General features: G+C 31.8%; 1 protein-coding gene across 1 annotated transcript in view; it reads right to left on the reverse strand.

Moving 5' to 3' along the window:
* LOC138713966 (lachesin-like) overlaps nucleotides 1-12,680 on the reverse strand; it is a 794,574-nt gene that overhangs the window by 137,238 nt on the left and 644,656 nt on the right. The window contains exon 6 of the mRNA XM_069846547.1: nucleotides 235-519. Within this exon, the coding sequence (XP_069702648.1) occupies nucleotides 235-519 (285 nt within the window). The remainder of the gene's footprint in view (nucleotides 1-234; nucleotides 520-12,680) is intronic.

Raw genomic sequence — 12,680 nt, forward strand, 5'->3', positions numbered from 1 at the left:
TGCAATAACGAACGCTGTGTTGCTGTGCGGAGAGCAAATCCCATTGTTGACAGGAGTGAAATTAAATTGTAGAGAGTGATAATTATTGTTGAGATAATAAAATTACATTGTTGTTCAGTATAAAAATTTACAATATAATGCGGTCCGGAAACTTATTGATTGCCCCTTGTGTAACATGGTACCTTTGTGATAACTATTGGAGTACGATATGGTGATATGGTGATATGAACTCACCATAGAGCCGGATGGACCCCTCCGTCTCGCCCAGCGAGTTCTTGGAGATGCATCTGTAGTTGCCGAAGTCCTTGTCCCTCAGGTCTCTGATCGACAGTTTCATGTGCGTCCTGTAGCTGTTTTCTGTGATCTCGGTGCCGTATTTTTTGGTCGGAAGGATCATCACGTTTTCGTACACCCAGTAGCTGATGGCTCGTGGGTAGGCTTCTGTGTGGCAGTCGATAGTGGCGTTGGTGCCTGCGGGCGCTCCCACCAGCTGGTTGGGTACCCAGATCATAGGCGAGACTGCAACACAAAGTCACTGTATTGAGTGAAATCGCATCAAATAATGTAAACTATTATGTACTGAGGCTATGGACAGTGGATGACCTACTGGTTCACCCGGATCACAAGCACTAGAAAAATAAAATTACTATGCAGAGAGTATAATATTTTAGGGTGCTATTTCTTGGTTCATCCAACACAGATTTCACTCAACACATCCACATTGCGTAAACGTAAGTTTGGTGGTTACAAAGATAACAGCGGGCTAATGTCTTCAGAGATTGGCATGTCCGAAGGTGAGGGTAAGATGTTGGAATCAAGAAAGAGTATTGGGCGCCCAAGGAACCTGTCAATAGAAACATCTAAAACGATATTTATGATGTAATGTAGGCCTATATAAGAAAGGTCACTCGTTAGGAAATTTATACCATTAATTGGCCTGATAATTAAACAAGACTGAACAAATTGTGTTCAAAAACAAATAATATAATTACTTGCAATATGTATAGTCAGTAATAAATTAAAACAAAACTAAATATCGACAGCAGAATAACTACATTGAAATAATAATATACTTATTTACATATTTATTTATTTATTTATTTATTTATTATTTATTTATTTATTTATCATTTATTAATCATTTATTTGCTAATTTACTCATTAATGTATTGATTGATTGATTTATTTATTTATTCAATCATTTATTTATTTATTTATTCATTGATTGATTAATTAATTAATTAATTTATTTATTTACTCATTTATTTATTTATTTACTTATTTATTCATTTATTTAGTGATTGATTCATTTATTTATTTATTTATTTATTTATTTATTCATTCTTTTAATGATTCGTTTATTTATTTTTTCATTTATTTATTGATTATTTAATTAATTTATTTATTCACTGATTCATTTATTTATTTATTCTTTTATTTACCGATTGCTTCATTTATTTAATTATTCATTCATTTATTTACTAATTTACTCATTCATTTATTGATTGATTGATTGATTTATTTATTCATTTATTTATTTGTTTATTTATAGATTCATTTATTTATTTGTTTACTGATTGATTGATTTATTCATTTATTTATTTATTTATTCATTTATTGATTAATTAATTTATTTATTTATTTATTCATTCATTTATTGATTCATTCATTCATTCCTTCATGTATTTATTCATTCTTTTATTGTTACGTTTATTTATTTTTTCATTTATTTATTGATTAATTCATTAATTTATTTATTTACTTATTTACTTAGTTAATTATTTATTTATTGATATTTGTGTGCTGGACAACAATCGTAGGCCAATTACAGTCTAGCACATTAGTACAATACAAAATAAATAATAAATACGTTAAGATATAACAATTATAAAGATTAAAATGATTAATGTGAATTGAAACCTAACCTATAATAGCAACTGATGCATAGTAGAATTAGTAAAGAAACATAAGAACTTAATTGAGGAAATTTACAGATTATACTCATAATACAAGTCAATTAGTCCTACTATACTGTACATTAAATCACCTCTGATTGAGGTTCTGGCTGATATGTAGGCTACATCTATTATCAGGCAGTACATCTCGCTTGACGATATGTGACAGAGGAAGAACAATTGTTTGTATGCATCTGAAGTCTGACTAGTGTAATATGTAGCTAGTCGGCAATGTATGGAATGGAAGGGGAAAGGAACTGGACACCCTATCTTATTATCTCCTGGCCTAGTTGCCTCATAAGTGGTGCCTTGTTGGTATCATTTGAGTCGTTCAGACTTGTCTTCGGACAATTTAGGCTACATAAAATGGATCAAAACCACAACCATGCATATTGGCATTTTTTTACTAATCTAAAAACCGGAGAAATAGAATTAAAATTTCTAGTATAGAAAAGTTTGTGAACTCTAAATTCATTATTAGGATTGCGAAAGCTGATATTACTTACCATATAATAATAATAATAATAATAATAATAATAATAATAATAATAATAATAATAATAATAATAATAATAATAATTTAGACCCAAGATTTTGTAACGATTTTATAAAGAAGAATCCAAAACTGAAAGAATTAAACAATACATTTTTGAAAAAGCAAGTACTTCAATTGCTTTTAAGGTAAACCATTAGTGAAATTTGGAAGTCTGAGACTATTAATCCAATCCTTTTTAAATTCTTAGCACATATTCTTAAAAATTACAGTAAAAAGCTGACAACATTTTAAAACTCTAGGCTAAATACTTTGTGTCATAAAGTAATTTATATATTTTTTTCTAAATATGTCACAAAAATCCGCCATGTTATATTTTTTTGTGTATTGATTTTTAGTGAATATATTCCTCATGGACACAGTTCTCAAACTCGATATCAATTTTCTATGTATCTTGATGAGTTTGGCTTGAAGAATCTTTCCTTCTCTGATTATTTTATAATCCAATAAAAATAATAATACGTAATTAAGCATATGAAATGTTCATTTCATTAAACTTTACAACGAAACAAAATATATATTCTTGTTCCTTATACTTTTCTTAACAGGCTTACAAAATGTTGTCTCAACAGGACTAAACGCACAACTCCTGAAAGTTGTTACATGATGTAAGACTCAAAAATATTTTAATAGGTAATGCCCCCTTACACTACGTCTCATTTCTTTAGACATTTTCTGAAATGGATATATGTAGTACTTTTTAAGACAAACCAAAAACTTGAATTTTCAATAAAATTTAGTCCAAATTTCACTCATGGCTTGCCTTAAAATTATAATAATATAAATTTGTATTCTTTATTTTTTGCCATTTTAAGAATGTCGTATTATTAAATTAGTACAAATAAAAACAAAACCAAACGACATGCTGTCTTTATTTAAAAACAATTTGTAGCTACATACTACGAAATTTTCACCTGTCTCAGGTGTTAATAACTGCAGCAGTAGAAAACTGAGAATGCATGAAAAATCTAAGTACTCGCAAAGAATCCACACAAAACTCAGAAGGTTTCCTCTAATCTGATGATTCGCTCCGTGGTAAGAAACCGTCCACACTTGTCTGAGCCTCGAGTAGGCCTATAGAGTGTGGATGTATTTGGTTGTCTTGGTTACACTAGGCCTCCTGACCACGGAACGTGTCTCCCAGACACTGGGGGCCGTGATACGGACAGATGGGGCTCATTACGTTACAATCCACCGTCTTCGGTCGTCTGAATGGAAAGAGTTAGCCAGAAGGCGTGACGAAACAACAGGAGATTGTTACTAAGTTAGTAAGTTTCGAATTTGCTTTTGACGTCAATTTGGTTGGCTGTTTGCCTGCCCAAAGTTTCATTTCAGACAACGAATCTCAACAAAATTCAGTACTTCGAAATATACATCAAGTTTCTTTAATATCAACAAAAATATAAATGCACAAATTTGAACTGTATCTACATCCTTTCCAATGTTCCTATCTTATGCAGTACATTCTGTACAACACAGTAATTATAATAAACACCCTGTAGTAATCACAATCATTCCTGCGATATATACACAGATGGTTAACGACAACCAAGATATGGAAGTGAGATGCACTTTCTTCGAGTATATTAACTGTCCTGAGGTAGATTGAGAATTATTTAAACTGTCCTCATATTGCTCTGATTTCAGGCTGAACTCTTAACAGTAAGAGAAATAGCAAAATGGTGCATTGCAAATGAAATGTTTGCTTAAGAAGCGATTCTCAATCAACTCTAAAGACTATTGAAGACAAATATAATTTGCACTCGCTTGCCTTTGAAATTAAACATTTTACTTACTTACTGGTTTTTAAGGAACCCGAAGGTTCATTGCCGCCCTCACATAAGCCCGCCATTGGTCCCTATCCTGTGCAAGATTAATCCAGTCTCTCCCATCATATCCCACCTCCCTCAAATCCATTTTAATATTATCCTCCCATCTACGTTTCGGCCTCCCCAAAGGTCTTTTTCCCTCTGGTCTCCCAACTAACACTCTATATGCATTTCTAGGTTCGCCCATACCTGCTACATACCCTACCCACCTCAAAGTCTGAATTAAATGTTCCTAATTATGTTAGGTGAAGACTGCAATACATCTATCCACCCACCCACCTATCCACCCACCCACCCTTCGATCTATTAATTAAATAATTAGTTTGTAGATAGAAAGCAATTTTACTTTCAGTACAGTGATAGCTTGTGAACTAAATACATGCTTTTACACTGAATTTCTAGACTTGGTCAACTATCGTTCAGTAACACTTCTCGCCAAAGGCTTTTCAATTTTATTTATTAAGACACCATTGCGAATGCCACGACATGAATTATTCCACATATCAAGATACTTGTTAACATTTCTAAATAACCCATCATTTAACTCAAAATTAATTGAAATTTTTTAAGTCTATCAACATATTATACAAATATTTTTAAATTCATTGCAATACAGTAACATCGCATAAACTGAGATAATTATTGATATATTTTCGCGATATAACGTATTAAGTTATAGATGAAATAAATAAATAAATAAATAAATAAATAAATAAATAAATAAATAAATAAAATAAATAAGTAAATAAATAAATAAATAAAGTAAATAAATAAATAAATAAATAAATAAGTAAATAAATAAATAAATAAATAAGTAAATAAATAAATAAATAAAGTAAATAAGTAAATAAATAAATAAATAAATAAATAGATAAATAAATAAGTAAATAAGTAAGTAAATAAATAAGTAATAAATAAGTAAATAAATAAGTAAATAAATAAGTCAATAAATAAATAATTAAATAAATAAGTAAGAATATAAATAAGTAAATAAATAGGTAAATAAGTAACTAAATAAATAACTAAGTAAATAAATAAGTAAGTAAATACGTCAGTAAAAAATAAATAATTAAATAAATAAGTAAATAAATAAGTAAATAAGTAAGTAAGTAAATAAATAAGTAAGTAAATAAGTAAGTAATAACATACATAAATAAGTAAATAAGTAACTAAATAAATAAGTAAATAAGTAAGTAAAAAATAATTAAATAAGTAACTAAATGAATAAATAAGTAAGTAAATAAGTAAGTAAATAAATAAGTAAGTAACTAAATAAATAAGTAAGTAAATAAATAAGTAAATAAATAAATAATTAAATAAATAAGTAAATAAGTAAGTAAATAAATAAGTAACTAAATAAATAAATAAGTAAATAAATAAGTAAGCAAATAAGTAAGTAAATAAACAAATAAGTAATTAAATAAATAAGTAATAAACAAGTACAGTAAATAAATAAATTAATACATATGCAAATAAATAAGTAAATAAATAAATAAGTAAAAAGAAGTAATTAAGTAAATAATGTGAGTGAATAAGTAAACAAATAAATAAATAAATAAATAAATAAATAAATAAATAAATAAATTAATTAAATACAGAGTTATTAAAATATAGAATACAGTATAACATAGGGAAGTAATATTGATAAACTGCATAAATAAATACATGAAAATATATGAAGTGAACAAATTAACTAAAGTTAATAGACACGGAAATATAAGTTATACATATTTTAAGTCCAATAATCGTATTCTACTATCTGCGAAAAAAAAAAAAGAAATTATGAATAGGAAATAATTAAGTACACTGATTATAGAGGAGTAGGCCTACTACCTTCTTAACACTTTCACGCTTGCAAATGGAATGATTCCAAAACTTTCAGTGATTCACGAATAAGTTATATAGAATAGTATATTTTGTAATAAAGTGTATTTAACACTTTCAGATTCAGATTTATTATTACGTGTCTCCATGGTTACAGAAGTGCATGACATCAACACGGCAGGCCTTGACCTACTGCATTGCCCTCTACCGACGACAGGCTCAACTGCCTACCATATTGTTGTGTAGAGAAGTGAACAACGTCTCTGCAGGGAAAACACAACACAATCTGAGGGAAGACGCCTCTTTATGGTGTAGGTCGTTCCGAGGAGGGCGTATAGTTTTATTTGATAAAGAAAAAGGCTTTAGCGGGGAATGCAGAGTGACATTATGGTTTTACATTCTGCTTACGTCTCCACTGAAAGCAGAGATGCAAAGAACACTCTCACAGAAAATGGCGGTCTACGTCTGAGACGAAGACATCGTTTCTACATTCAGTCTGTGGAAATAACAAGAATGAATCCACAAACAATGTGAATTGCATCTATGTCTCCAAGAAATGTATCTTCTCACAGATTTCATGTAAAAATAGAACATTTCAAGCAGATTATGAAGAATTAAAACATTTGAAGGAAAAATACGAGTATAAAATAAAACATTTGAAACGTGAAACGGTCCTAGAATTTCGATTAATCTTTTGAATTTATAGCTTTACACAATATGAAACTGTAGCTATACGTGTGAAAACAGAACTTGGAAGAAAATATACAATGTCATAATAAACAATAAATTAGGAATAAATAAATAAAACAAAGAAATCAGATAAATATTACAGAAAAAAAATTAAATGAAATAAGATAGTAACAAATAACACAAACAGAGAGTTGAATAATGGATGGAAGAATGGAAGGAAAGGAAAAAAGACGGAAAACGAAGAAGAGATATTGTTGTTAATGTTTATAATAAATAAAATAAATTCAATTTTATTTAATTTAATGTATGGTTCACATTATGCAACCAATTAGGCTATAGCAGGTATCATTACCTAACTAGTTGCGTAATAGAAGTGTCATTGTCTAACTAGTTGTGTAATGAATGTCTTTACAATATTTTTATTAATGATGTTAAGTCCACATTTACAACAACTTACTTACAAATAGCTTTTAAGGAACCCGCAGGTTCATGGCCGCCCTCACATAAGCCCGCCATCGGTCCCTATCCTGAGCAAGATTAATCCAGTCTCTAATCATCATATCCCACCTCCCTCAAATCCATTTTAATATCATTTTCCCATCTACGTCTCGGCCTCCGCAAAGGTTTTTTTTTCCTCCGGTATCCCAACTAACACTCTATATGCATTCCTGGATTTGTCCATACGTGCTACATGCCCTGCCCATCTCAAACGTTTGGATTTAATGTACCTAATTATGTCAGGTAAGAATACAATGCGTGCAGTTCTGCGTTGTGTAACTTTCTCCATTCTCCTGTAACTTCATCCCGCTTAGCCCCAAATATTTTCCTAAGAACCTTATTCTCAAACACCCTTAACCTATGTTCCACTCTCAAAGTGAGAGTCCAAGTTTCACAACCATACAGAACAACCGGTAATATAACTGTTTTATAAATTCTAACTTTCAGATTTTTCGACAGCAGACTGGATGATAAAAGCCTCTCAACCGACTAATAGCAGGCATTTCCCATATTTATTCTGCGTTTAATTTCCTCCCGAGTGTCATTTATATTTCTTAACTTACTGTTGCTCCAAGATATTTGAATTTTTCCATCACTTCGAAGGATAAATCTCCAGTTTTTAAGTTTCCATTTCGTACAATATTCTGGTCACGTGACATAATCATATACTTTGTCTCTTCGGGATTTACTTCTAAACCTATCGTGTTAAGTCCACATTGCATAATTGAACTGGATAAAACACGATTTGATCAGCTTTTATAATACAATTAAGAAAGCATCACATAAAGTGTAGTCTTCTTTTTAATTCAACAATAACAAATTCTATTGATGAGTTCAATCCGTCTTCATTTGTTTAATAACAGAATACAACGCATCCCGTACAAAAATCTGAAGGCACGTAAAAAGCTGAAAAACGTTGCATAGATACGATTAAAATCGGGTTTGTTAAAATTCAATGCTTTGTCCTTTCCCTGTATTTACGAGGCTTTCGCTCCCTTCTCGCTTTTCTCTAGGAGGGTTGAGCAAAAGAGTCATGACGATCATCATCTTCTCAACCCTCCTGAAGGTTTTCCCGCAAATGACAGAAGAGGGCGAGAATAATAAGACGGGCGAATGCAAATAAATGGGGGGAAAAATCACCGAACTGACGCCTGGCTTGAGGGGACCGGAAAAGAGAGGTATCAGGTTTACACACAGAGGGCGCGAAAGCGGATTGATAGCGGCGTGGATGTTGGCTAGTTGTTAAGCAGGGTGGGGTGGGAACACGAGGCCCGCCCAACCCATTGGAGGGTTTTATATTAGTCTGTAATAACGCGTTCATCAATACGAACGTGGCAGAAAGCCAGCCTGTTACACTTCAGTCGAAAGAAAGGAAGAAACAAGGTAGGGCGAAATGCAGGAAAGGATGAAAACAAAACAACTACGATGTAAATGATCAAAGATCAGAGGTACGGAAATAAACACAGAGGACAAAGAAAATAAATGAAAAGAGGATTAAATGATGAGTTAATAAATAAATAAAGGCCGAACCTTAAAAAAACAGAAATGTATAATTTCTTTTTAAGTACTCTGATTGATATTATGACTGATATGTACCGTAGAAGAGGGTAAAGTCGATCAAAATTTTGCATTTTTTTTAATGATATTGAGGTTATGCAATGGAGCGAAGTTCCTCAGAAAATAGCATTTTGTCGTCATATCCTTCACTTATGACGACACGTTACAAGAATTGAATTACAATCTATCAAAAACTGTTTTTTTTTTATTTGACTTCTGATCGAAGTTACCTGCTTAAATAGGGTAAAGTGGATCACCATTGAATTTTTAGTTTAAGATCGATTTCAAAATATTACGGAGTAAAGTCGTTCATTGTTTATGTTTTTAAAAAAAAAATTAAGTGTATTACATATATTTTATTTGTTATAAGGGGTGTAAAAACAATAATAATCTACAATATATGCCTATAGCATTATATAGCATATCTTTTCTTATTGTGATCATAATACTATTCGATACAATTAGGCCTATAGTTCTCCACTGTACAATCGTGACTATGATTGCCAACTTATAAAACATAAAAACACATTTTAATACTTCACATACCAACAAACAAAGATTTAAGAAATAAAAATTTACATTGAAATTACACACTTCAATTATAATCTAAAATACAATTCAACATTGCTTAGATTTATATCAGATGTTATTTGAAATCTTCCCCTCCTCACGTCACTTTAGAAACTGCATTGTTCCCATAGTCAGGTACAGAGGGGTGTACAAAATATGTTCCTTTGGCAGTGCTTCTCTTACGCAAGAAATTCACCATAATTTCGTCTTCCCCTTTCCCCACTATCCCATCAATATAAGCTATACTATGACACTTTTCTGTTTATAAGTGTTAGTTGGAGGTATTTCGGTGAACAATTTATTCTTCCTGCTGGTCCTATCTGCTCCGAGTAGGTCGATGGCATGATCGACTTAACCCTACAAAGGTACAAGTTTTCTTAAAATAATAAGTTTCAATACTAACATTTACGAACTGCAAAACTATGATTTCAGGATACAATCTCAACGAAAAGTACTTACGTATACTTCTTGTCTCCTTTCATTGCTGACGATAATTTTGAGTTTGTAAGACTTTGTTTTCCTTTAAGTTGAAAATAACAATTTTCACTTCAACGGTAATTACACAGTGTTCCCATTGTTGGCATTCGCAGGCTTTTTATTGTCCCTCTCGCTTACATTTGCAATGTCAGGCAATGAAGTCAGCATAACAAAATTTTAACAAGTAACTGAGAAAATATATAATTTTCAATAAAAATCGCAAATGATCGATTATACACCCACTGATTGACTTTACCCACTTCTACGGTATACAGATACCTGACCCATACCAATCGATAGTGATCGATAGTTTGTTCGTGTAGCTGGAACTTATTTCGTTATTAATTCTCCGAATAAATGGTGAACATAATAACCAATGTGGCCAATATTACATAAATATACCAGCATTATAAAATCTAAAATTTAATTTCCCAATAATGATAGTAAAAAGCTGTAACTTAAGCGGAAAACCGCTGATACTAGATAATATGAGAATAATTGAAGGGTTCAGAGCCATAGTGGGCCAAGCGCCATTTATTAAAAAGGAGAAAGCAAGGGTTAAAGTTAAGTGAATACTTAATTACAGGCTTTTAAGGAACCCGGAGGTTCATTGCCGCCCTCACATAAACCCGCTATCCTGAGCAAGATTAATCCATTCTCTATCATCATATCCCACCTCCCTCAAATCCATTTTAATATTATCTTCCCATCTACGTCTCGGCCTTCCTAAAGGTCTTTTTCCCTCCGGCCTCCCAACTAACACTCTATATGCATTTCTGGATTCGCCCATACGTGCTACATGCCCTGCCCATCTCAAACGTCTGGATTTTATGTTCCTAATTATGTCAGGTGAAGTATACAATGCGTGCAGCTCTGCGTTGTGTAGTAATTGTCGAACAAAACTGAAGAAAAAATGAAAATTTGGTTTTTTCCATTTTTTATTATCTTCATTTCCATATCCCGATGTTAGTTTTTGATTTTGTGGCCTTCAAAATTATGAAATTAAAACCAAGATAACTGTATTACTATATTATTACCATAATAAACTAATACTTATCATTATTTATATACCTTCTCTGAACATATAAATAAAAAGAAATATTGAAAATTTCTTACAATATGGTGCATGGAGCATTTTATATCAAACGATATAAAGTTTTATACAATTATTAATATTTACAGAACTATTCTACTTAGAAAGTTGAAACTTGGTATGTCCATTACTAATAACATACTTAGTATCCATGATCAATTTCAAACAAATCGGACAAATTTTGTGGATTTTGAAATATTCACCTCTGCCTCCCCTTGAATACCTCCGATTGAGGTTCTGACTGATATGTGCAAGGGTGGGCAACTCGTGCTCTCTAAGTGTGAACACAACCTCAGTGCAGGTAGAGCGGACTCTGTACTAGCTGTAGCGTCTGTATGCGGTTCTTCCAAGACACAAGTTCGCTCACATCCGTAGTAAGTGGCAGCTCTTTTTAAGTGAAAAATAATATAATCCCCAGATCATTTCCCTTTAGTACTGAGTCGAAAGGAAGAAAATTAAACGCAGAATAAATATGGGAAATGCCTGTTATTATTCAGTTGAGAAGCTTTTGTCATCCAGTCTGCTGTCAAAAAATCTGAAAGTTAGAATTTATAAAACAGTTATATTACCGGTTGTTCTGTAGGGTTGTGAAACTTGGACTCTCACTTTGAGAGAGGAACATAGGTTAAGGGTGTTTGAGAATAAGGTTCTTAGGAAAGTATTTGGGGCTAAGAGGGATGAAGTTACAGGAGAATGGAGAAAGTTACACAACACAGAACTGCACGCATTGTATTCTTCACCTGACATAATTAGGAACATTAAATCCAGACGTTTGAGATGGGCAGGGCATGTAGCACGTATGGGCGAATCCAGAAATACATATAGAGTGTTAGTTGGGAGACCGGAGGGAAAAAGACTTTCTTTGAGTATAAACTACATTGAAGAGTGATAAAAAAATCTTCTTATCAAATGTAAGATCCTACTTCAAGACCTACAGCAGAATTCACTGGTAAGTTTGGAGAAACAGTGACAATTGACAAGGAATCGAGATTTTTTCTGAAATCCTTTTGACTTACAGCCGATAGAAGATGTAGTGTAGAAATTGAAAACAACAAATCCATAAAGTTTCTAGACATCACAATAACAAAAGTAGACAACAAATACACATTCAAAGTATACAGAAAACCAACAACAACAACACACATACACAACACACCCAACCACCCCACACAACACAAACAAGCTGCATTCCGAACAATGGTACACACACTACTCAACATACCAATGAACCAACAGGATTACAACGAAGAGCTAAACACAATCAAATACATAGCACAAGAAAACGGATACAACCCTAACATAATAAGAAAAACAAAACATAATCACAAAAAACATAAGAATACAACACAAACACAAGAACACAAAAAATACATCACACTAACATACGAAAACAAAAAAACACACAAAATTGCAACCTCAATCAAGAAATTAAATTACAACATCGCATACAGAACAAATAACACTCTACAAAAACATCTCAACACACAAACAACACAAACATACAAATACAACCACACAGGCGTATACAAACTCAAATGTAACACCTGCAACAACTTCTACATAGGACAGACAGGCAGATCATTTCAAAGACGTTACAAAGAACACATCACAGCCATAACAAAATTACAAAACAC

Source organism: Periplaneta americana, chromosome 14 (assembly GCF_040183065.1).
Source record: "Periplaneta americana isolate PAMFEO1 chromosome 14, P.americana_PAMFEO1_priV1, whole genome shotgun sequence".
NCBI classification, from domain to species: Eukaryota; Metazoa; Arthropoda; class Insecta; order Blattodea; family Blattidae; genus Periplaneta; species Periplaneta americana.